The following is a 27,648-nucleotide window of genomic DNA, read 5'->3' as shown; positions in this document are numbered from 1 at the left end:
AGGATGAACACTGGGTGTTGTATGTAAGCCAGTTTGACAATAAATTATATTTTTAAAAAAACTGTCCCAGATGTTGGGTTTACCAAAGACTTTAAATCAAATATTATAAATATGTTGAAAGAACTGAAGGAACCATATCGAAGTAATTTTTTTAACCAAGCTACAATTACCATTGATAAACCTTATGTCACTATAGATTGGTTTACGAAGTGTAGGATTTTATAAATGAAATTATATAGTATGTTTTCTTTTTTATTCAGCATAATTAAGATTAATCCATGTTATTACATGCATCAATAGTGTGTTTCTTTTTATTGCTGAGTAGCAGTTCATTGTATATACATCCAGCCTTGGCAATTCAGTTGGCCAACTTCAGCTTGTTGTTGGCCAAATCTGACCATCCCTATCTGCTTATATTATTGTTTACAGTCACTTTCATGCTACAACAGCAGAACTGAGTAGAGACTATATGGCCCAGAACACTGATAATATGTTTTATTTGTCTCTTTACAGAAAAAGATTGTATGCCCTTGTGTACATATATAATCATTTTTTAATCTATTCAGTTGTTGATGAAAATTTAAGATTTTATTTTAGTTTTTGGGTTTTAAAAATAAAGTTGTTAATGAACATTCATGTACAAAAAAAAAAAAAAGATCCTTCTAATACCATCCTCAAAACTAAATAAACTAAAAAAAAAAGTATGTTAATGAAACCATAAATGTACTAGAAGAGAATGTATGAGGATAAAATAGAATGAAATAGGAGAGAATATGGGGAAGGTCAGTCTAATTATAATCAAAATCCAGCAGGAAGCCATAAAAGAAATGATTAATGAGTTTCACTGTAAGTAAAGAATTTCTGCATAGCCAAAATCACTATAAGCAGAATTGAAACACAAAAATATATGCTGAGAGAAACCTTGCAGGTTATATTATAGAGGTGTCATCTTCTTCACTTACAAAGAACTGTTATTTGATAAGAAAATTTTGATTCAAAATTTCATAAGAAAAAGCTCACTGGAAAAATAAAGAATATAAGTAGACACTTTACATAAAAAGAACTACAGATGGCTCTACAACATAAGGAATGGTGCTAAACCTCATGATAGTGGAAATGCATGTTATAACTATGCCAGTGTATCATAATTTTGTACTTGCAAAATTGGCAAAAAGCCAAAAGTTTGATTATATGGTCCATAGGCTAGTCTCACCTGTAAGAATATCAACACTTAAACATTGCTGGGTAGGGCCCTCATGAGCAGAACTGCCCTATGGAAGGTAGTTTGGTCATGTCTGGCACAATTATAAATATGCATATTCTCTCTTGACACAGTATTTTCACTTCTAGAAATGTATTTGGTAGATTTACTTATGTGTGAATGGGGTTAGATATAAAGCTATATTTACAGTAATGATTGTCATAGTAAAATTTCAAAACTACCTAAATGTCTATCAGTAGAGAACTAAATCAATAGATTATGGTGTAGCCATAATACTGAATCCTTTACAACCATACGAGAGAAAGAAGTTCTGTAAACTGATACGGAAAGATCCCTACATTACATTGCTAAATACAAAAAGCAGTGTGTAGCAAGTGCAGTGGCATAATATGCTTCTGTTTATGTAAAGAAGGGACGGAAAAAATGTGTTACATCATCTTTACACGAAAATTCTCTTGAAGGATAAATAAGAAATACAGTTTTTGATGTTAAACTATGTGGCCTATATTACCAAGCTGAAGAATAAAGTAATGTTGAACAGTTTGATAGATTTTTAATTCTAGTTCTGTTGTTCTTACAGTAGCTTCCCATTACTCAGAATAAAATCCAAAGGTTCTGTGTGATCTGGCCTCTGCTTAACCTTTACCTCACTATCGAGCAACCTTTTCTCACACAGCTCAGCCACATTGGTCTTCTTGCTTTGCCTGGAATCTTATGTTTTGCTGTTAATTTCCTCCATTGCTTAGAAGAAACTCCTCCAGATCTCTACATGGCATATTCCTTTATTTCATTCAGTTCTCAGCCCACATATATCAGAGGTGTATTCACAGACCTATTTTAAATGCTTAAAGTATGTATCCCCTCTTCTCTGCTCTAACTTCTATTCTGGGGCTTGATTTTTCTTTATAACACTACTGGCTAACCTTGTTTTGTATTTATTTATTCATTGTCTGTAGCTCCATTAAGACAGAAACTTGGTCTTGTTTGTTGCTGTACCCCATCACTGTGATCATGATTGCACTTAGTGATGCTCAGCAAATATTTATAGGAGAATACTGAAACAATTTCATTTTTTGAGATAAGTACATAGGAGTTTAGGCCATTGATATTGAAAGATTTAAGGCAGTGCAGATTGCAGTCATTTCACAGAAAATACTGTATCTCTGACTATTTTGTTTAATATGTTTCCTCAGTAATTTGTTTTTGTTTTTTACTTTGAATGGAGCAGGTTTCACTATACTATATTGGAAATAGCATGCAATTCTTGATTTGGAAATAATTGCTTTTTACCTGTCCCCAACATCATCTTAAACTTTGATTCTTTTTACCTTCACCATTGATAATGAGTATTATTTTTAAAAACTTATATTCTTAAATGGCTGAATTCTAGAAGCCAGTTTGTTTTTATTGTACCTGTATTATTTAAGTGAGTTGGATATTTAATTTTGGAAATGGAGGGGATATGGCAATATTCTACATCTAGGATTCTTTTATAAGCATTTTTTAGTTGTATTGGATGATGCTCTCCTGCTAAACTTAATTCTTGTCTTTCAAACTTGGAGAAATTTATTTCTGCTACAGTTTAGAACTACTAAGCCTAAATTAGAGCATGCATGCAATGGGGAAATTAAAAATAGAGAATATTATGGCGCACCTGGGGAGCTCAGTCGGTTAAGCGACTGACTTCAAGTCAGGTCATGACCTCACAGTTTGTGAGCGAGCCCCACATTGGGCTGTGTGCTGACAGCTCAGAGCCTGGAGCCTGCTTCAGATTCTGTGTCTCATTCTCTCTCTGCCCCCCTCCCACTTGTGCTCTGTCTCTCTGTCTCTCAAAAATAAATGTAAAAAAAAAGTTTGTAAAAAAAAATAGAGAATACTTCCCTGTTAAGTCTGTAGAAATTGCTTATTTTGTGTAAAACATCTCTTAATTTACATTGTTGCATCTGATTGTAGCAGAATATGGCCAGTATGGCCAAAAAGACTGTTAGGAATTTAAAACAAGTTGGGGTGCAAACAACTTGGTGTATGTACCTGGCCAGCTCAGTCGGTAAAGCATTGGATTCTTGATCTTGGGGTCATAAGTTCAAGCCCCATGCTGGGCATAGAGCTTATGTTTAAAAAAAGAAGAAGAAGAATTTAAAACAACTCATTGTAGTGATATCTTCAGCTTCTTCAAATAGAAATCACTACCATAATTGATCAGTAAAATTTTAAAATATTGTGGTCAGTGGGAGTGTCTGAGTGGCTCAGTCAGTTAAGCTTCGGCTCAGGTCATGATCTCACGGTTCACGAGTTCGAGCCCCTTGTTGGGCTCTTTGCTGACAGCTCAGAGCCTGAAGCCTGTTTTGGATTCTGTCTCCCTGGCCCTCTCTGCCCCTCTCCTGCTTGCTCTCTGTCTCTCTGTCTCTCAAAAATACATAAAATACATTTTAAAATTTTCAAAAAAATATTGTGATCAATTACTTGCCAGAAACATCATAATATGTGATTAGAACTTAAAATATTAGACCTTTTCAATAATACCTTTTTTTTTTAAATTTTACCAGGTAGTTTTGGATGTTGGCTGTGGAACTGGAATTCTCTCTATGTTTGCAGCTAAAGCTGGGGCAAAGAAGGTTCTTGGAGTTGATCAATCTGAAATACTTTACCAGGCAATGGATATCATAAGGTAGATGTATTTTGAGGCTTGATTTAAGATTATTTTTAAACATGATGATTAACAGGTCTTCTTGTCTTTAATAGCTGTCTAATGCAGACTCAAGACATTTGTCTTTTAGTAAAAATTCATTCCAAAATAATAGGATTTTAGGTTATATTGAGCCAGACATGTTTAAACTATGAATAATCTCTTCACAGTTCTCGTTGATGGGAATTACTTTTATATAATTTCCTGTCTTTCCAGTTATAGCTATAAATATGCTAATTATAATAATGCAGAATTAGAGGGGTGCCTGGGTGGTTTGGTCCGTTGAGCGTCCAACTCTTGATATTGGCTCAGGTCATGATCCCAGGGTCATGGGATAGTGCTCCCCATTGAGCTCTGCACCTAGCGTGGAGCCTGCTTAAGATTCTCTCTCTTCCTCTGCCCATCTCCCCCATTCGTGCCCGCACATGATTTCTCTTCCTTTCTCTCTCTCTCTCAAATAAAAAAAAAAAAATTAAACCAAAATAGTAATACAAAATTAGAAATTATTGACATAAGCGTAGTAATTGTTAGAAGACTCTACAAAACTGAATATTTCAGTTATGTTTCCTTTAGCAAATATCAGTCAGACTAAAGACCAAGGGGTATCTTTTTTTTTTTTTTTTAATTTTTTTTAACGTTTATTTATTTTTGAGACAGAGAGAGACAGAGCATGAATGGGGGAGGGGCAGAGAGAGAGGGAGACACAGAATCGGAAGCAGGCTCCAGGCTCTGAGCGGTCAGCCCAGAGCCCGACGCAGGGCTCGAACTCACGCACCGTGAGATCGTGACCTGAGCTGAAGTCAGACGTTTAACCGACTGAGCCACCCAGGCGCCCGGGGGTATCATTTTTTATAGCACTAACCTTTGTGCCTCAAAATTAAAATAAGTAGAGTATCTCCTACTTCTGAGGAGTTAGGTTAATCAATCAAGGATTGATTTTTATGACTGGCTTATGTCATAGTAAGAAGGCCTTTATTTGAACTACAGCTTGTAGAACTAGATATCTTTAGCTGTGTACTTAAAAGCACCTTACATTTGGAACTTAGGAGTAATTTTCAGAGTAAATCACTAATAGGAGCTTCTCAGTAATTCTCTTTCCCCCCAGCTTTATTGAGATATAATTGACACATAGCATTGTATTAGTTTAAGATACACATTGTGTTGCATTGATATTTTTATGTATTAGTATGATTATCACCATAGCATTAGCTAACCCTTCAATTGCATCACATAATTACCATTTCTTTTTTTTCTTTTTTTTTTTTGTGGTGAGAATATTTAAGAGCTATGCTCTTAGCAACCTTCAAGTATATAAATACAATATTATTAACTCTAATCACCATGCATACATTTAATGCCCAAGTTCTTAAGTGGTCCTCCCATTGATACTTATGTTCTGTTCTTAAAATTGATTAATGTTAATTCTTCCTTGTTAGCATAAAATATATGTAAACATCTTAAGTATAATTAAGATGTTTAAGTTTTTAGATATTATTGCATAATGTAGAAGTATAGTGTTGTGGTTAAGAGTATAAGGTTTGAGTCAGGATTGGTTTGAATCTGTACTGTCTCACTTACCAGTTAGAAGTGAGATATACATATAAATATCTCTTTGGCACATTGCTTGGCACATAATAGGTATTTGAAAGTTACCTACTATTATTATTAACAAGCGCCAAATTAATGTTAATGAAAAAATTACATTGATCTTGCTTGGATTTTTCATAGATCTAGGTTTGTGGTTATGATTTTCTTTTTTTTTAAGTTCATTTATTTATTTTGAGAGAGAGAGGGAGAGAGAGAGCAGGGGTGGAGCAGAGAGAGAGGGAGAGGGAGAGGGATAATCCTAAACAGGCTCTGCACTGTCAGCACAGAGCCTGACATGGGGCTCCATCCCACAAACCTGGGATCATGACCTGAGCCGAAATCAAGAATTGGATGCCTAACCCACTGAACCACTCAGGCGCCTCTGTGGTTATGATTTTCATATTGGAGAATGTGCATATGTGTCGCAACTCTGTAATCTGGTAAAGTTTTTCCTAGTTCTTATGGTACCATATGGACATCTTCATCATTTTTGAGGTTCCATAAAGAGTACCTACACTTGCTTGTGCTTTGCCATACAAATATGAAAAACACTAAAGAAGATATTGTTTTAGAAGAATTATCAAACATTTATTGTGGATAGTAAGATTATGGTAAGATATTTCTTTCTTTTTTTTTTTTTTTTGAGAGAGGAAGTGCAAATGGGGGAGGGGGAAAGGGAGAGAGCATCTCAAGTAGGCTCTATGCCTGGTGCAGAGCCCCACCTGGGGTTTGACCCCACAACTGTGAAATCATGACCTGAGCCGAAATCAAGAGTTGGATGTTCACCCGACTGAGCCACTCAGGCACCCTCGTAAGACATTTCTATTAGAAGCTTTATCTTATAAAAGATCATGTCCATTTACTTGTCATTTTTAATTTCTATGAAGTGAGACTAGATGTGTTCTCATTTTAATTTCTTTATGGAAGAAAAGGAAAAGGATAGTAATAACACTCATTTTATTTTGTTTTGTTTTGTTTCATTTTATTTCACATAAAATTCCTACTGACTTTTTAGAAATATCTCTATATAGTGATTACATTCATATTCATTGTGTATAAAATTTAGTGCTGCTGTGTGTGGAACTTTTGCGTAAGAGCATTTATTGAAAATAACTTAGTACTCAATTTTAGGTGCTTCATTTTAACAATAAAAATTGCTAACGTTAATTTAGTACTCTCTATTGAATTTCTTTTGCGGTAGATATAATTACAATATATTATTATTCTTATTATAGAGATTAAGAAATTGAGGCACAAAGATTAAGTTACTCTCCTTATTTGTAGTGGAGCCAGCATTAGCTCCCAGGCAGCCTGACTCCATCTTCATTCTCACAGTCAATTTACTGTGCTGTATCTCCCTTTAACTACTTACAGGGCATGTGTTAGTTGCAGTCAATAGTTTGCTTTACTTAGAATCTGTAGAGTTTGAGGGATACCTGGGTACCTCAGTCAGTTAAGCATCTCACTCTTGATTTCAGCTCAGGTCATGATATGTCTCATGGTTCATGAGTTTGAGTCCCATGTCAGGCTCTGTGCTGACAGCATGGAGCCTACTTGGGATTCTCTCTCTCCCTCTCTGCCCCTCCCCCACTCGTGTGTGCACTCGCTCTCTCCGTCAAAAAAATTTTAAAAAAGAATCTATAGAGTGTGAAAATCCAACCTTTTTGCTTTAGATTAGTTTTGTTTTGGATAAGCCAACATTATACCATTTCTTCAGAGATATTATCCATTGCCTGTTTTATATTGTGAAAAAGTTACTTCCATAGTGTCTATAAGCATCTCTCCCTTGTCTTCCATTTAAAAATTTGAAATTTATACTTGGGTGAAATAACTTTTGTTCTTCTGTTCATGAATGTCTCTCTAAAAGGATATGCAGGAAACAGTTTACTGTTAATATTCCCACAATTTACTGGCTCATTATTCTACCAGTTGAAGAGGAGTATAGCATATTCCTCTCAGCATCTGTAATCACATGACTTGATTTCTGATTTTGGCTTTTTGATTAACTAGCTACTTGATAATGGGAAAAGTACTTAACTTCTTTAGTCTCTGGTTTCTTCATTTATAAAATGAGGTTGATGGTGATATCTATCTCCTAAGACTGTTATAAGGACTGAATCCATTTATGGTACTTTGCAAAGTGTCTGGCATGTGCTGCTTATTAAATTTTAGCAGTGATTGTAATCATATTAATTAGTAGTAATAGTGGTATATTTATCTTGGCACCAGCACCCCAAATAATATTTTATGTTTGTTGGTTATGTTTCTAAAATAATCATTTGGGGTGCCTAGCTGGTTCAGTCAGTGGAGCATGTGGCCCTTGATCTCAGGGTTGTAGGTTTGAGCCCCACATTGGGTGTAGAGATGCTTGAAAAAATAGAATCTAAAAACATAATAATAATATTATAATAATAAATAAAAATAATCATTTATTGTAGTTGTCCCCCCAAAATATGATAGCTCTCTTTTCTACATTTTTTCAGTTGCTCACAGTCTCTACTCTTCTGTGCCATAAAACTTCCAGATTTGGCCAGTTTCTTTTCTGCACTGACTCTCTTTCCTTGAAATCTACTCTCAACTTCTCTTATATTTGTCTGTGTTGTATATTGAGGCTTTCTGGAACTATCATCAGTCAGTGAAAACAGCTCTTCCAGTTAGCAGGCTGTGAGTTGTCTTTGGCTCTTCTGAGGCTTCTTTGTCAGAAATGTGTACACAGCAGAATTTCTGTAAAACTCTGTAAGCTTACATCTATAAAAAAGTACTTTAAATTCTAAAAGAGAGACACTTTATTTATTTATTTATTTTTCCAATATATGAAATTTATTGTCAAATTGGTTTCCATACAACACCCAGTGCTCATCCCAAAAGGTGCCGTCCTCAATACCCATCACCCACCCCCCCTCCCTCCCACCCCCATCAACCCTCAGTTTGCTCTCAGTTTTTAAGAGTCAGAGAGACACTTGTAAATGCATTTTTCCTTACTTTTAAATATACTTAGTTTACAGTCCTTGAATTGTGTTCAAAATGATAAAATAATTTGTATCTCTCTTTTTTTTTAATTTAAAAGAGAGACCTCATGTTTTAAAGAAATGAGTTTAGAATGGAGTAAATATTGATTTTAATGTAAACTGACATACATATTAGGGCTTATATGTAATATATAGATATATGTATATATTAGGGCTTAAGGTTAGGCTTGCAGTTTTGAGGTTGCAGACTTGAATAAAATCAAATATAGGTTTTCAGAGCTGTTACATTACAGGGGCAAATAGAACTCAAAGTGATACATGGAGGGAATGAGAAATTGTTTCTTATCTGTACTGTCATACTTGAAACTCTGCAGTGAATGATCATTTTAGAAACAAACTTACCTAAGGATAGGAAAGCTATTCAGTGGCAGACAGTCGTATGCTGTGTTCGCCCTCAGGAAGCAGGGGTAGCTTCTGGTAATACTTTTACCATTACTCTGGCTGCCTTCGGCTTCTCATTGCCTCAGCCATGGAATAGCTCATTATTCAGATGCTGAATGTTATTGCAGAGGAGCTTTCATGAGAAGGCTGATCCATCGTACAGCTGCAGTGCAATACTTTCAATCTCACTGTGACATTAAAGATGCAATCTTTTATATTGCCTGTATCTAGAATACTGTTAGAAATGAAACATTAAGAAAAGCCTAGAGAATAATTGATCTGTTGTCATGTTTATGTAAGTGTCCTCTAGATTCTAGGATGGGAGCTATATCTTCTCAATCTTTTTATCCCTAACACCTAGCAAAATGTCTGAATCATAGTAGATGCTTAGTACAGGTCTTTGAGAAGAACAAATTTAACATAATGATTTTGAAGATAGTGATGACCCCACTATGTCAGATTTGGAACAAGATCACAAAATGTACCAGGAAAAATTCTTGAAGTAAGGGATGTTCCTTCATATTTTGTTTCTAAATTTGATGGAAATAACATAGAAGAGTAAGTTAAAGCTGAAGAGAACTTTGAGCTGCTGATGAGGCTGAAATGGTGAAAAACATTTGCTGCTAAAAAAAAAACCAGAATTCTACTAAAGGTAGTGAACGTGATCAAGACACTTTACAAGGAAACTAAATTCATTTCTTCTCCCACCCCACTAAACCCTTCATTTCCTGTCCACTCAGTGCTCCTGGCTTGGGATCTCACAACTACCCGCTAGTTCAGTGGTTCACTGGAAGAACAAAGCTTAATATAAAGTTGTATCCACAGCTAAGATTTGTTACAGCAAAAGCCACAGTCCAGGGACAGCAAGAAAAAGATATCTATCAGTTGTAAGTCATGTACAGGCTCCCAGGTAATCCTTTCTTTGCAAGAGTCACACAAAATGTACTTTTCTCCCTGGATGCAAAACTCAAAGACACATGTGAGATGTCTCTACCCAAGGAATTTTGCTTGAGTCTTACAGCCCGTAGTTCTCAAAAAGAGCTGATCATACGAGCACCTGCTATGTGACCCGCCATGGTGTACATGCATGTCAGACACCAGGTGCCCATCAGGAACATTCATGTTTGTTTTAAACATGCTGTCATCCTTGTTTAGCTTGGTCCGTGGCTTTGCGCATATAGAATAGTATCATTACCCAGTAACTATGTGAATGTTCAGTTGTTTTGTTAGAGTTTGGCCAAGAATTACTGCTATGGTTACAGAGATAAGTAAGAACTAAGGGAATAGACCTGCATTGACTCTTTTCTCACACGTAAAAATTGTAAACCTAGGATTCATACTTGACCTTTGTTTCTTTTTTACCAACATACCTATTGGGAAGAGTCCTGTTGATTAAGAATCCCCAGTGTGTCTTGATCCGTCCCTTGTCTGCCATTGAGGTTCTTAAATCTGTCTTAATTCACATTTTTACTTTTCTCACCTAAATTAATACAGCTGCATGTAACTGGCTTGGTTATTTGTACTTCCTCTTTGCCTCCCAGCAGCTGTCATCCATTGTCTCCAGGACAGCCAGACTGATTTCCCTGCTCAATTCTCCTCCCCTTTAAGTAAAAAGGAAAGGGGCAGTGGGGGAAGGATGTATTTTGTGTTGGGAACACATAAGAGAGGATAAAAAAGAAACTAAGATTACCTGTGATCCTAGTATGAGAGATCACTATCGATATTTTGGTAAGGCTTTTTAAAGCCTTAGGTCACAGGAGATGAAATACATAGAAATGGAAGCTTACCAGAGTATCAGCTCCTCAAGGTTAGACAGGAATTTTTCTCTGTTTTGTTCATTGATGTGTCCCAACCACCTGGAAGTGTAACATGACACATAATAGGTATTCAATTTAAATACTTATTTAATGAATGAATTCATAAATCCATGAACTTTTAAGACCCAGAACATTGAACATGAAAGCCAGGTAAATCATCATCAAACCTGAAAACCCATTGTCTCTGCTTGAATCCAGATGATTCTTTTCATCTTTTTTTTTTCATTGTATTAGAAGTTGAGTTATTTCTCGTTTTAAACAATAAATGTTCTCAATGTTAGTAATTCCACAGCTGCACATCTGTAATCACAAATGGTACATTCGGGACGGATGGAATTCATTGAGTAGCTTTATTTTGGCTTTGTGTCTGGGCCTTGCATTTGAAATGATCAACCTCGTAGTGTTTGTTTTTCATGAGATGTACTTAATCTGCCCTTTGTCTCATATGTTTGAGAATCCTTGTTTTTTTATTTGCATTTATGAATGGAGAATTAGGTTTTTTTAATAAAGGTAACTGGTATATGTTTTGTCTCTGATGGGATTGGAGGGGAAGCTCCCTTTCTTCCATTGATTTTTCAGGCTCTTGTTACTTCCACTTTGTATACCTCTTGACTCGAGGGGTTTGTGTTGTGAAGAATGGCTTCTACCTCCACTCTAATTTTCTCTGATAGGTGCACTGAGCACTGGATCCATCAGTTTTACCAATGTAATTTAATCCCCCCTTTTCTCCCATGAAATTATCAGAATCTTTGCTTTTGATATCACCTTCTAAAATCCTTATGCATTTATAATTTTTTTATTGTATTTTATATTAATTTATTGTCAGTTTGCTTTGGGAACTAAAGAGAAGTATTTGCCCTTGGATGTCATAGTGAAATGAAAGCAAAGTAATATACCGTGTGTATTTTTATATGAGGGTATTCCCTCCCTGCCCTTCTCTAGTACTTATGTATTCTTCTAGAGGAACTTTATAATTATTTTGTCACAAACTTTAAATGCCACTTATTTGACTAGATATTCATTGCATGAACTACCATACTTTATTCTGCTTACATGTCCATTTCTCTACTAGACCATGCTCTTCTTTGGACCTAGACCAGGTCTTTGAGTCACATTTGCAGAAGTACATTACACATTTGATCCTATGTTTCCCATTTTAAAAATCCTGAAATGACTCTTTATTGTCTTGGAATAAAATCGAGACTCTTTAATATCACCTTTATCTCCCAAGCCTGTCACTATATACCTTTTGTTGCTCTAATCATACTGTGAACTATTTATAGCTCTTCAAATTTGCCATTTCTCTTCCATTCTCACACACACACACACACACACACACACACACACACACACACAGAGGCAGTTTGTGCACACAAAGATGTATGCACTTCCTTATCCCCATACCCATATACGTCTTCATGGGTGCTCTGTCTTTTCCTAGTTAAACTCAAATGTCTCTCACTTAAGGGCTTTTTATATAAGCTACTGTGGTACCCTATGCTGTTTACTGTTCTGTCTCCCTTAGACCATGTTCCTAAGTGTATCGACTGTGTCTTTGATCTCTGTATGCTCAGTCTAAGAATTAATCTTGCTCATGTTCCTATATCATGAAATAAAAGTTAAATTGCTACTTTTCAGCTAGAAAAAGCTGAAAAGACTATACTTTCCTGTCTTATTCCTGTCTTATTTCCTATACTTTCCTGTCTTATTTCCTAACAAAATTTTCACTCAGAAAAATAGATGATTTCAGTGCTTATTGGATTAGTTAAGAGACATACTTAAAATACCCTTTTTATTACAATGTTATATTTCTGTAGATTAAAGCTATGCTAGTTTTTGAGCAAGTAATTCTAGAGATAGAATTCATTGGAATGCTTTTTTGCTGAAGAAAGGTTTAGTGAGTAGCCACTTGAGAAAAAGTAAGTAAAATGTATAGTTTTTTTCATGAATGGGAAATCAGGTGGTGATTAAGATGAACAGTCCCATGAAAGAGGTTATCTGTGTGAATGATATCTGTGTTGAGCTGTTTAATACAGAATTACTGGGAATTATGGCCTTTGTCTTTTTGTGTGTGTGTATTGCCTGAAATCTTAATCTTTCCTGTTATATTTATATTTGAACAAGTAATTACTGATGCAAGTAGGATTATGACTTGTAGCAGACAATAAACAGCCTGAGCAGATGGCCTCTTACAAAACACATCTTGTTTCAGCGTTAGCAGCGTTAGCATTCCGAAGGTATTTCTAGGCAATGGGAACATTTTGCTCTTTTAAGAAGCTCACTTTTTGTTTCCTTTGAAGTGTTTGTAATTCTTAGAGCCTTAATAAATATTTCAGTAAATAGTAAGCAACTACAGCAGTTCTATCAAGAAGAATTTTATTATTTCTTTGATAAAACCTAAATATGATGTAAGCATCCTTTACTTTTGTGTGAAATATAACATACATATTAAAAGTTCATAAACCATAAGTAATGTTATAATATACATAAGTATGCACAAAATAATAAGAAATAGAATATTACCTCACTTTCGAATCCCACCCACCTGTATTGCCCTTTTTTAGTCAGATGCTGCCCATCCTGATTAAGGTTACTCCTGTCCTGACTTTGATGGTTAATCACTTTGTTTGCTTTACACTTTAGCCACTTATATGGCCATCCATTTAAGATAGTTTAGTTTACTAAACTTTGATTTTTAAATAAATGAAATGATATGTCAGGCATTCTTTTTGTCTAGCTTGTTTTGCTCAACATTATTTTTAGTGTTCATTCATGTTATGTCTAACTGTAGTTCATTCATGTTTATTATTGTAAAGAAAGCCACTAATGAATATATCACAATTTATCTGATCTGTTCTTGATGGACATATTTTGGGTTTTCCAATCTATTATGAACAATTCTGTTACGAACTTTTTGTACATAACAGTTCTGGTTGGCATTGTCTTATCCTTAAAAAAATTTTTCCAGGTGGTCTTATAGCACCTCATTGCAATTTAAATTTGCATTTCTGTGATTATTAATGAGGCTGAGCACCTTTTTATGTGAATATTGGCCCTTGGAGTTTCCTTTTCTGTGAAATAACCTGTTTATATCTTTATCATATTTTTGTTAAGTTGAATCTTTTTCTAATTTATCTGTAGGCGATCTTTATATAGTCAAAAGTTTTATTTATTTATAGGTTTTATGTAATGCAAATGTCTTCTTTCTTTCTTGCTTGGCTTTTTACTCTTTCATAGTGTCTTGAGGTACTGATGTTCTCAGTTTTCACGTAGCAACATTCTTGTTTAAGGCCACTATTTGTGAGTTGGGTTCAAAACCTTATTGAGATATTCTTTTATTCGCTTCTCGGCCTTTTGGCTAAGATCAAGTGGAGATAATTCTTTTATATTCTGTTGTAAATGCTTTATAGTTGTGGGTTTTTTTGCATTTAGGCATCGTATTGGGCATTGTTTTAGTATATGGCATGAAGTAGGGATCCAGTTTATTCCTTTTTTTTATAACCTTTTCATATGACTTGGTTGTTCCAGTCTTGCTTATGACAGAGACTGTTCTTTCCTTTCCACTTTGCAGTGTCATTCATCTTTGTCAGGAATCAAGCATCCATATATGAGGGCAGTATAACCTTTATACCAAAATTCTACTGAGGCAATAGAACAGAAAATTACAGGTTACTCATTCGTGAACATTTATGCAAAAATCTTCATCAAAATGTTAGAAAACTAATTGAGCAATATATTGGAAGGTAAAGTTTATCCCAGGAATACAAGGTTGGTTAAGTACAAGAAAATCAACCAGAACAATCTATTGAGATCATCTCAACAGATGCAGAAAAAAAGGTTTGATAAGATTCCATGTCCACTCAGTACATCAATGTATTAAAATTCTTAGGAAACTAGAGCTAAAAATCAATGTTCTAACATGATATATAGTATCTCAAAACACACAGACAAACAAAAAGAAATCTACAGCCAATATCTTGATGAAGCTTTGAAAGCATTTGCTTTAAGTTCAGGAACAGGCCAGAGATAACTGCCATCACCTCTTCAATTTAATACTGTAAAGAAGATCCCAGTACAGCAAGGCAATAAAAAGAAAGCTATAAGAATTGGAAATGAAGAAAGAAAACAATCCTTACTCATTAACAATATGTTTGCAAATGTGAACTTCAGAAATAAACTATAAATAATTCCAATAATAAAATTATCAAGGTGCTGAATACACAATTAATACATAAAAATCAATTTTATTTCTATAAGGAACATAAAATAGACATTAAAAATTAAAATATATCAAAGTATATTGTTAATATTTCTAGCCTCCCAGACAATGCAAGGACATTAAGTCACTTTTAATGGAAAATTCACCCAGGGGATGAATATCCCCCAGTAAACACTGTGCATGAGTCATGAGTCAGCTGTTTTAACTTCTTCCCCAGTCTACCTTCTGACCTTGGTCACTATCTCATTGCCTTACATTTCTGTAACATTCTGTATCTGTAACATTATAACATTTTCTGGAATAATTTCTGCTAAGAATAAGCCTGTAAAGACCCTAACAACCCTACCATGATTTGAACCATCCTCTACAAAGTTTGTTAATAACTCCTCAATAAAGACCTCATCTAATTCCTCCACTGTTTTTCAAAAGCCATTGAAACTACTTTTCTCAATGAGCTGGTGTTTGTTTCTTCCATCTTTTTTTTCTCTTACTGATGCTCCCTTTCTTTTGTATGTCAAGAACATCAGGCAGTCCCATTCTTGGTAATTAAATAAGGTAATCAGATACTCCCTCTTGATTACGTATCAAGGTTACATAAAATGGTCAAGAATGAAGAGTCACTGAGTCCCACATCTATCATCATCTCTGTTAATAGCATTCAATTATATTGTTTTTGCAAAGCCAGTCTAAGTTTATTTGCACTCACAGTATTCCTTCTGCTCTAGAGGACTATCTGTGCATTGGGAAGAGGGCAGAGCAGTTACCTTCTTGGAGGTAAGCACAGCTGTAGACCAGTTTTCACCCAGTTTATTTGTTGCCTGTTGTAGCACCTGTTTGTTGCCACATAGGGATAGATCTATCATCAACCCAAGTAATTATACTCTGTTGTATGTAAAATAAGTGATGCATCCTTCTGATTGTCCATGCCAATAATGATTCACCAGGCTTTTCTGGTATGTGTTTGTGAAATACCAGACAAGAAATACGCTATTTCTTTCACAGAATACTCTCAGCACTCAGGCGTTCTCTGACCTTGACCTCCACCTACCTATAGTATCTTTGGGATAACCTATAGCCTTAAGTTCATTACTTTCTTAGTGGATACTTCATCTCCCCAGAGTAGCCATATAAGCACAAGAAGGCCTTCCAATGAGAGGAAAAACTGTTCTTATATTTTTTCTCTTGCCATTATCTCCTCTCTAAAAGGGTTGGCATTTATCAAACATGCTAGTAACAGCTAGACAATAGAAGTTTTCACTATCTTCCCCTCTGCCTACTGATCCCTGTCAGGCTAGTGGCCAGTTTGTCAGAGTCTTAAGTTTTCCCATTTCAGACCAAAGATGTCTAGGTAACCATCCCAGGACTATATCCTCCTGATTTTTTTGTGTTTTTTTTTTTTTTTTTTTTTAGTCTCCTCCTTTTTCTGGCTTTGAAAAGTACCCTAAGCCTTTGTGATTCATGGATCTGTATGAGAGTCCTCCTAATAACATCACCCTGAGCTAACAGATTTTCCAGTCAGACTCCCACAAACCTGATTACCCAGGGATGTTACCCAGTATTAAGCTTCATTAATAATTTCAAAGATATTAGCAATCAAGTGATTCACAAGTAGGGAGCGATCTGGTACATGGAGAGCAGCCTCTTACTTAAAGACCATGTCTACTCTGGGTGACAGAGTAGAGTACATGCCTGACATAGAGAAGGAAAGACCTAAGCAGCTGCCTTTATCTTTAATGTCCCAGACTTCTCCCTGATTACTCTGGACCATTTAATTGCCCTTATTTTTAAAATTGTTTGTAAAGCTTGACCTTGGATAAAATCTGTGGGTTCATGTGAGTTAGATTTCACAGTCTGATCCTTTGTATTCACTCACCCATATATGTCCGTCCTCTTTTCTTATTCCTTCATATTTCACTATCTTGGATCATTTTCCTTCTTCCTGAACTAATTCTTTAACATTTTTTTCATTGTGCATTTATGCCCATAGCCAAACAACAATGATGTTAGTTCATTCGAAAATGTATTTTGCTCTGTCTTGGAGGTGTTTTTCTCTGCATGGAGACCTTAGGTTGGTGGTGATAATGCGCTAATATGGAAGTCAATAAACTTTAGCCATGGACCAGCCATTTGTTTTGTAAATAAAGTTAGGACACAGCCATACCCTTTTGTTTACATATTGTCTATGGCTGTTCTCATCCAGCAATAGCATTTGAATAGTTGCAGCAGAAACCATATGGTCTGAAAGTCTAAAATATTTATTATTTGGCAGTTTAATAAAAAGTTTGCCCACCTTTGCTCTAATTCATTGGTAATATCATTTCATTGCCTTCTGGCGTCTGCTTTTGTTATTAAGAAGTCACCTGTCACAGTAATTGTTATTTTATTGGAGGTAATCTGTCTTTGTTGAAGGTTTTTTCTTTGTTTGATTTTTTGGAGTTGTACATTATGTAATATATGGATCTAAAAAAAATAGTCTTTTGGAGATCCTTTGCATTTGCCTGTGGCTTAATTCTTTTTATCAGTTCTGGAAAATTCTCATACTTTATCTCTTCAAATATTTTTCTGTTCCTTTTATTTCTTCTCTTTCTGCAACCTCATTTAATTCTATTCTACATGTTCTCATTATTCTTTGTCCAGCTATGCTTCTGTAGTGGTTTTTTTTCCTTGAAGTTTATTTATTTTGAGAGAGGGAGGGAGAGAGCCAGTGGGGGAGGGGGAGTGAAAAAGGGAGAATCTCAAGCAGGCTCCATGCTGTCAGTGCAGAGCCTATGTGGGGCTCAAACTCATGAGACCACGAAATCATGACCCAAGCCGAAATCAAGAGTCAGACACTTAACTGAACTGAGCCACCCAGGCGCCCCTCTGTAGTGTTCTAAAGCAAGTGTTGGCTTGCTTTTTCTGTAAATGGCCAAATAGTAAATATTTTAAACTTTGTGGGACATCTGTGGTCTTTGTCACTTGTGCTGCTGATGCTTCCTCTTTCTTTACAGTGCTTAAGCCCGCAGACTACACAAAAATGGTCATAGGCTAGGGAAAAAGGCCATAATTTTCCAATCCTTGTTCTAAAAATCCAGTTAAAAGAGATCATTAGACCAGATAAAAAGTAAGACCCATCTGTTTTTTGTCTTCAAAAAAATCCAGTCTAAATATAAAAATACCATAGGCTGAAAGTAAAAGAATGGAGAAAGATATGTTACGAAAACACAAAATCATTTAAAAAGTTGAAGTGAATATATAAATATCATACAAAGGAAACATTATCAGGAATAAAGAAGGATATTTCATAATTATAAAGGAATCAAATAATCAAGAATATATAATAATACTAAACCTATAATCATCTAATAAAGTCTTTAGAATACAGGGAGCAAAAACAGAAATTAAAGGGGAAATAGACAAGTTTATAATCATGCTAGGAGATATCAATACTTTTCTGTCAATAATTGGTAAAACAAGTTAGATACAAAATTAATAGCAGTATGGAAGACCTAATTGACATTTATATAACACTTTATCCAAAAATAGCACTTTTTAAGTGTACATAGAATATTCATCAAGATAGATTACTTGTAGGACAATAAAAGAAGTCTCAGTAAGTTGAAAAATATTTAAACCTTACAGACAGAGCTTCTGAGCTTACTGAAATTAAATTATAAATCCATAACAAAGATATCTGGTATATTCCAAAATATTCAGCAAATAACATACTTCTGAGTAACCCATGGTTGAAAGAAGAAATAACAAGGGAAAGATTTTAGAAAATATTTTGAACTGAACTAAAAGCACAGTGTATCAAAATTTGTGGTAAACAGCTAATGCCATACTCAGAAGGAAATCTAAAGTTTTTTTTTTAATATGAAATTTACTATCAAATTGGTTTCCATGCAACACCCAGTGCTCATCCCAACAGGTGCCCTCCTCAGTGCCCATCACTGACTTTCCTCTCCCTCCCACCCCCCCATCAACCCTCAGTTTATTCTCAGTTTTTAAGAGTCTCTTATGGTTTTAAATGCTTATGTTGGGAAACAAACAAACAAACATTTAAAATCCATGACCCATTGCTTGGGTGGCTCTGTTTGTTAACTGGCCGACTTAAGGTCAGGTCATGATCTAGTGGTCTGTGAGTTCGAGCCCCACGTGGGGCTCTGTGCTGACCGCTCAGAGCCTGGAACCTGCTCCCGATTCTGTGTCTCCCTCTTTCTCTGTCGCTTCCCTGCTTCTCTCTCTCTCTCTCAAAAATAATAAACGTTAAAAATATATAAATAAATAAAATCCATGACCCAAGCTTCCATCTTAAGATATGGTAGAGGAGCACCTGGGTGGCTCGGTTGAGTGTCTTACTCTTGATTTCAGCGTAGGTCATGATCCCAGGATTATGGGATCAAGCCCTGTGTCAGGGTCTGCACTGAGCATGGAGTCTGCTTAAGATTTTCTCTTCCTCTGCCTTTCTCCCCTGCTCATGCACACTCTTGTGCTCTCCCTGTCTCTCTCTCTCTAAAATAAAAAAAAAACTTTTAAAATTTTTGAAAAGATACGGTAGAGAAAAAGAAAAGTTAAATGTACCTGAGAAAAAAGGTAAAGAACAGAAATCAGTGCAGTACAAAACAATAGAGAAAATTAATGAATATAAAGTTAATTTAAAAAAGAATTGATAAACTTTTAACTAGAATTAACAAAAGGGAAGATACAAATTACCAATATTAGGATTGAAGGGGAAATCTCTACAGATCCTATAGATAAAAAGAATAATAGAGGAATATTGTGAACACCTTTATGCCAATAAATGTGACAGTTTAAAATGGAGAAATTGTCTGAAAAATGAAAGTTATCAAAATTGATTAAAGAAAAACTAGAAATTCTGAATATCTCTAGATCTAGTAAAGAAAATGAGTTGGTAGTTCTAATCCTTCCCACAAATTAAACTCCAGTCTCAAATAACAAACATAACATTTAATGAAGAAGTAATACTAAACTGTTAGAAGTGGACAGAATCTTTTGCAACATATTTTATAAGGCTGGCATCACAGTGATACTAAAGCTGAACAGAGTTTCCAAGAAAAGTAAACCACAGACAGTATGAACATAGATGGAAACATTTTTTAATTGAAAAAGCTAATATACAATATTACATTAGTTTCAGGTGGACAACTTAGTGATTTATATACATTATAAAATAATCACATTAGACATTTATATACATTACAAAATAATCACCGTGGTAAGTCTAGGAGGTGGAAATATTTTAAATAAAAAAATTAGCAAATGGAATCTAGTAATATATAAATAGGATAATAAGCTATGACCAAGTGAAGTTAATCCTAGAAAGGCAAGATAGGCATAATATTTGAAAATTAGTATAATTTATCATATTAACAGAAAAGAAAAGAAAACTATAGAATCATCTTAATAGATGCAGAAAAACTATTTGTCAGAATTTGAAAATCATTCATAAGGAAAACTCAGCAAACTAGGAAAGAAGGGAGCTTTCTCACCTGGTAAAGATAAGTAGTGTCATATTTAATAATACTTAATGAATGTTTTCCCCCTATAATTGGAAGCAAAACAAGGGATGTCCACTCCCACCACTTCTATTCACTGTTGTCTTAGGGAATCTAATAAGTGCGATAAACCAAGAAAGGGAAATAAAAGATGTGAAGGAAGTAAAACTGTCATTACTTCCAGATGACATGATCATGTACATGTAAAGTCCTAAGAAATCTAGAAAATAAATCACTATATTTCACACCTGAAACTAATATAATACTGTGTTAACTATAAAAAGAAATGAGTAAAATATTTTTTTTTAAAGATATCTATAAAATAGCCATTAAAACTGCTAAAACTAAAACCTTTATCACAGTCATGGGATTTAAGGTCAAAACATGAAAATTAATTATACTTCTCTTTATTAGTAGCCACAAACAACTAGAAATTGAAACTAAAAAATATACACTGTTTAGAATACAACCAAAATCATCAAACATGTAGGGATAAATTTAACAAAGTATGTCTAAGATATCAACACTGAAAAGTACATTACATTACCAAGAGCTGATGCTAAAATTTATATAGAAGCGCAAATGACCCAGAATAGCCAAAAGAATTTTCTTAAGGAAGAATAAAGTTGAAAGATGTACACTGTCAGATTTTATTACTTAATGAAAAGCTATAGTAATCAAGAAAGTGTTCTATTGGCATAAGGATGCTTATCTAAATGGTGGGGCGGAATTGGAAGTCCAGAAATAAACTTACACATATATGGTTAATTGATTTTTGACAAGGATACCAAAATAATCCTATGGGTTAGTGATACTTTTTCTTCAAGAAAGTTGAAACTATCCCTTGTGAGAGATTTCCAACACCATATCAATAGGTATTGATATGGGGAAAAAATGAAAATGATAGCATATGGAAAAATTAACTCAAACGGAAACAAAAATGTTAAAAGAAAATACAGGTGAAAAGATTTGGTGAAGGCAAAAATGAACCACAAAAGAAAAAAAAATGGTTAATTGGTCATCATCAAAATCAAAAACAAGCTCTTCAAAATATGCCATTAAAAAATGAAAAAGCCTGGGGCGTCTGGGTGGCTCAGTCAGTTAAGCGCCAACTTCGGTTCAGGTCATGATCTCCCAGTTCATGAGTTTGAGCCTCCATTGGGCTCTGTGCTAACAGCACAGAGCCTGGAGCCTGTTTCGGATCCTGTGACTCCTCTCTCGCTCTCTGCCCCTCCCCCGCTCACACGCACTCTCTCTCTCTCAAAAATAAAACATAAAATTTTTTTAAAAAATGAAAAAGCCACAGTATGTTAGAAATTATTCACTATGAATATATCTCACAGAGTTTTTATCTAGAATATGTCAAGAACTCTTAAAATGCAATAATAAGAATACAGCAGATCCAATTTTTTAAATGGGCAAAAAATTGGAACAACAGGTGATGTGGGAATATGGCCAATAAGCACATGAAAAAAATGCTTGGTCATTAGAAAAATGCAGTTGGTAACCATGAGATCTCATCACACAGATAAAATCTAAAAGCTTAATAATACTAAGTGCTGACAAGGATGTGACACAGTAAGAATGTACATATATATTGCTGGTGGAATTTAAAAATTTATATGTACTTTGTAAAACAGATTGACAGTTTCTTTAAAAGCTACATAGACACTTTCATTTGACGGAACAATTTTACTTGTACACAATGTTTATGGTAGCATTATTCATTATAGCCCAAAGCTGGAAATAATCCAGAGTTCCATCCACGTGTGGATAAATAAAATTGTTTTATCCATGCAGTGGAATACTACTTAGCAACAATAAAGAATGAACTACTGATATACACAAAAGTATGCATGAATCTAAGAAGTATGTTTATTGAAAGAAACCAGACATAGAAAGGTACATTTGCTATGATTCCATTTATATGAGACTCTACAAAACACAAATCTAATATGTAGTGAAAGAAAGAAAATCAGTGGTTGCTTCTTCAGGATGATTTTCTGGGAAGGGGGTGCTAATGAATATTTTTGAGGAGATAGAAATGTTCTATATATTGATGATAGTGATTGTTCAAGTATCTATGTTTTAAAATTCAACAAAATTTACCCTTAAAATGAATGCATTTAATTTTATGTAAATATGTCAATGAGTTTGAGGAAAGACCCTATCCTTTGTTAGCAGAAAAAAATCCTTTGTAGTTGAGATGTACATCCTCTGAGGATTGAGAGCTTATTTATTTAACTAGATAACAACTTTGTAGTTTGCTTTTAGCTTTTTAAAATAATCTCCTTAACTCTGTTGTTTATTTCAAATTGCAAAAGGAGGATGAAAAATATATGCTAGTCTTAGATTGAGCATATAAAAATACCTAATGAATATCACTCGACAAGGTTAAATAATTTAAGATTGTAGTAGATATTCAGGTTTTATGCAGCACATATTTTGAGAAAATATGTGCTGAGGATGTATGTGCTGCTTTCACAAATCCTTGATTCTCATAATAGGCTATGAAGTAGAGCAAGTATCATCCTCTTTTACACATGAGCACACAGGCTTAGGGAGATTATGATATAATTTGGTGAAGATCGCTTAGTGCTTGCTTCGGCAGCACATATACTAAAATTGGTGAAGACCACTTAGCTGACAATTACTAGAGGATCTGGAGTTCAGAGAAAGAGCTTTTGGCTCCTAGTTCTTTCTCCACTGTGACACACTACTTGCCTTTAAAATATACTTTTGTCGTCTGGTTTATACGTCTCTCTCCTCCCCTCCCTTAAAAAAAACACAGTAATTTTATTGACATGTCTTCTTGATAAAATTCAAATTTCCTTTCAGGCTATAGTTTTAAATATTTGTTCAGAGTATTGCCATATTAATGAGAAACATTCTTGGACATTCATGTAGTGATCAAAAGTAATTCTAATGCCCAGGGAATAACCAAACTTTGAATATGAAACAAAGTTTGAATACGAATAGTTGCCAAGAAATTATGTAATTTGACTAGTTTTCTGAATCTGTTTAATGTACTAATTTAATTCATTGTGATAATTTTCAGACTAAATAAACTTGAAGATACTGTTATACTAATTAAAGGAAAGATTGAAGAAGTTTGCCTTCCTGTAGAAAAAGTGGATGTTATTATATCTGAGTGGATGGTAAGTGTTTGCAGAAAAAACTACTTTTATTGGTTTTAAAAAAAAGAAAACAGGGAGGAAGTAGTTTTTCTGCATTAAATTCTGTTTGACAACTGGCAGAGTGGTGGGATTATTTTAAAAACAGCTACAATCTTTTTATGGTAGTTTATTCTGATACGGCACTTGTTTACTGACCATTCATAATCTTTTTAAAAAGAGAAAATTAGCTTCTTTACTTGTAAAATCATTATAAAGAATTATTGTTTTTCTACTTTCTAAATTTGTAAAGACGTGATATGTTTGCTAAAAAGCCTCTGAGGACTAGTAATAACTTACTCGTGCTGTTTCGTCAAAATTAACAGGATGTTGCCACTATTGCTGTCATACTGAATGTGCTTTCTTATGTCTGGTCATGTAATCAGTGTTCTTTATCACAAAAAATAGAACTTACTAGCATTATTAAGATAATAATATCAAGATACGTCATATAGCTTTAGAATTTGCTTTTGAAATTGTAAGTTAAGCACAGAATGTTTATTTTTAAAGGTATATAAAGTGAAACTAATGGTATTTAACAGATGATTTGACTTGTTGATATGCCAATTTGATGAAGACAAGTTAGTATTTATAGATAAAGATTTCCTAACCATTTGGAGAGGTTTTAAGACTTAAAAATTATATGATGCATATATTTTCACTAAATCAATTTATCTAAAAATTTTGAAAAGAATTCATTCTGATTTATAATTATGTATAAATTTTGAATAAACAGTAACAATTATAGCAATATTTTAGCAGGAATTTCAGGGAGCTTTTGAAATGTGCAGATTTAATGTATTAGTAAATTTCACTCGAGTCAGTGATGGTCACTGTTGTTGGTAGTTACTCTTTTGTACATGAAAAAGTATATTAATTTTTTTATCCTAGCATTGGCTTTTAATAATTCTTTTTTTTTTTTTTAACATTTATTTATTTTTGAGAGACAGAGACAGAGCATGAGCAGAGGAGGGGCAGAGAGAGAGGGAGACACAGAATCTGGAAGCGGTCTTCAGGCTCCAAGTTGTCAGCACCGAGCTGGGCTCGACACAGGGCTCGAACTCACGAATCGTGAGATCATGACCTGAGCCAAAGTTGGACACTTAACCCACTGAGCCACCTAGACGCCCCGGCTTTTAATAATTCTTAATCATAGTGTCTTATAGTAAAGAATTTGTATCAACACTGATTTTTTTTAATGAATTGAATAAAAAGGTATGGATTTAGTTCATGTAATTAAAAATCCAAGGTGTGCTAGGGCTTGGATGGCTCAGTGGGTTAAGTGTCCAACTCTTGATTTCTGCTCATATCTTGATCAAGCCCTTGAAGGTGCTCTGCTCTGCACTGAATGTGGAGCCTACTTAAGATCCTCTCCCTCTGCCCCTTCCCCACTCGTGCTTGCTTTCTCTCTCTCTTTCTTTCTCTCTCTCAAATAAATTAAATCTCAAGGTATAGAATACAAAAATATTTTAAAAAATAAATAAAAACCCAGCATCTCCTTAAGGATAACAAAAAGGTTCTTTGGAGAAAGCACATTAGAAACAGTTACACAGCAATAATTTAAAATACTGTATACTAAATGTTGGCTGACATCCTTATTTTTCCAAGGACCGTTTTACTTTTCTTAGAAAATGCATCTCTTAAATTATTCTAAATTAGGCTATAAACAAACTAAAAGATAGACTTTACTAAAATTCTTGTCCCCTCAGTTGAACATTTTTTATATATCTGGCTATAACTATTTGAATAATTCTTGCCCTACCTAGCAGAATTTTAGTTATAGATACTGATATTCTAGGGATTTTCATTTTAAAATCTGAAAATATGATCTAGAAATATTAATATTCAGTTGAAATCTTAGAGCCTGTTGGCATAATAACAAAAAATTGGCTTGACTGAGTGAACTTATAAGATCGTCACATTTACAATATGAATTTTATTGAAAAGGTATACTGGTCTTGAACTTGTTTGCCCTCAGATGCATTTTACACTCTTCTCTTGCTTGCTTCTGTACTGAATGAGGGCTAACGCTGCAGGCCACAGTTTCTAGGCTTCAGGGACAGCTGTCTTCCACAGGGTTTGGGAAACATGGAAGATTTCAGAAAGGGAGAAGCCAGGGCATTTCTCTGCTTCTGTTTGCCTCTAGTTATATTGCTGACAGAAGCTATTTCTCTTGTGACTTCAATTCCCGCTGGACAGGTATGTCATAATCCCAGTGTCCACTGTGTGACTCACCCTGGACTCAGCACTGCTTCTTCCTTCCATCTCTCTAGCCTAGGAGTGTTAGTTATTTCCTGGTGTCATTGATGTCCAGTTGTCTCACTTCCTTCTTGATGACTTCGTTTGTGTAACCAACTTCCTGCGTTAATTTTTCTCTATTTTCATAGCCTGTGGTTTCTGCTCTCCTAGACTTAATTGATGTAAAGGGTACCTTTCATTTTGGAAGATTGGTCAGGTGTAATCTCTTTGTGTTTGTAACACAAATAATACTCAGTCAATAGAACCTAAAATGTAAGCCAGTTGTTTGGGACCACTTGCTTTCAGAAGCCCTTCACTCAGGGAAGTAAATCAGTGTATTCAGGAAATGTTAATTAAGTAAGAACTTACGTTACTCCTCTTCACAAAGGTGTAACTTGAGTTTGCATTATCTTACCGTCTACCCTCCTTTTAAGCATCAGTGGAACTGAAGTCTAGCAGATTGTGTTAATTGCATTGGGTGGAGCATTAGACACTAATTTATGGCAGTTATTCTAAGGCAATCAACTTTGGACAGCCTTATTTCTCTAGTGAGATTTGCATTAAGCTTTTTAAGTAGGCTTGTGCTGGAAAGTTTTGAGACAACTTTGTGGATTGGCAATATCATTTATAGTACCTTCTAAATCCTGTAAACTGCCTCCTAACTTGGGTAGTTCTAATAGGATTTCTGAGTTGAGTAGCTGGAAAATTCCAAGTATGTAATGAAACAAGGAGCGGGTATGCTTTCTAAAATATCCAACATTTTTCACATATTCCTACTTGGGCTGAAATGAGGGGCAAATGGTAAATGGCTGACTATTTTAAATGCATTTTAAAGCCACATTTTCATGAACCAGCATTTTAAAATTAAAATATACTGCATAGAATCCTGTCTTTGATTTTTTTTTCTTACATATAGTGGTAAGGATGCAAAAATCTAGAAAAAAACACAATTTTGAGCCACAGCTTACATTTTTTTGTCCATTTTTAAAAGTATTTTCAACAAGGATGGACAAAAAAGGAATATACCCTACATAGTTGGGCACAGATGTTTAATGGACTTGTAATGCAGTATGGCACCGTAGGCATCCTGTATTGCAGAGATGTCCATCTGTTCTCTTCTCCTGTGGTCCACTAAGTATTCCATGTTAATCTAGATATGCTTTTTGTCTACAGCTATTCATGAACTTTGCCTTTATTTTGGAAGATGTTCTTAGTTAAGACTGTAATTTTAAAAGCCAGGTCATTGCTGTTGGCATATTATTTAATAAACTATCACTTGCCTCTTATGTTTATGAATTTCCAGATTTAGGCTTCCCTTGAATTTTACATTTTGATTTTTATTGAATGGGATTTCTATTTGATAAAATTATTAGTTAAATAACTGATATTAAGTAAATATCATTTAAATCAGTTTAATCTCTACAAAATGTTAATATTTATTCCTATGAGTATCTCTTTTCATTTTTCATGTTTTACTGTACCTATAGAGCCATTCATTGTGACATCTTATTTCTGACTGCCTAATAAAACTGTTCAAAGTGGGGTGCCTGGATGGCTCACTCAGTTAAGCGTCTGACTTCAGCTCAGGTCATGATCTCACTGTTGGTGAGCTCGACCCCCACATCAGCTCTCTGCTGTCAGCACGGAGCCCGCTTTGGATCATCACTTTCCCTCTCTCTCTGCCCCACCCCCACATGCCTGCTCTCTGTCTCTCTGTCTCTCAAAAATAAACTTAAAAAAAAAAAAAAACAAAAACTATTCAAAGTAAACGTCCCCAATTCTGTGCTACAAACCAGTT

At 34.6% G+C, this 27,648-nt stretch overlaps 1 protein-coding gene across 2 annotated transcripts in view; it reads left to right on the top strand.

The window, feature by feature from the left end:
* PRMT3 (protein arginine methyltransferase 3) overlaps positions 1-27,648 on the top strand; it is a 133,641-nt gene that overhangs the window by 24,595 nt on the left and 81,398 nt on the right. For both annotated transcript variants that reach the window (XM_027072993.2, XM_053203381.1), the window contains exons 9-10: positions 3,769-3,890; positions 23,498-23,597. In XM_027072993.2, the coding sequence (XP_026928794.1) occupies positions 3,769-3,890; positions 23,498-23,597 (222 nt within the window). The remainder of the gene's footprint in view (positions 1-3,768; positions 3,891-23,497; positions 23,598-27,648) is intronic.

The sequence above is a fragment of the Acinonyx jubatus genome, chromosome D1, assembly GCF_027475565.1.
Source record: "Acinonyx jubatus isolate Ajub_Pintada_27869175 chromosome D1, VMU_Ajub_asm_v1.0, whole genome shotgun sequence".
In the NCBI taxonomy this organism is placed as follows: domain Eukaryota; kingdom Metazoa; phylum Chordata; class Mammalia; order Carnivora; family Felidae; genus Acinonyx; species Acinonyx jubatus.
Note: the sequence above shows the minus strand (reverse complement) of the source record. Positions and strands in the feature narration are given on the sequence as shown.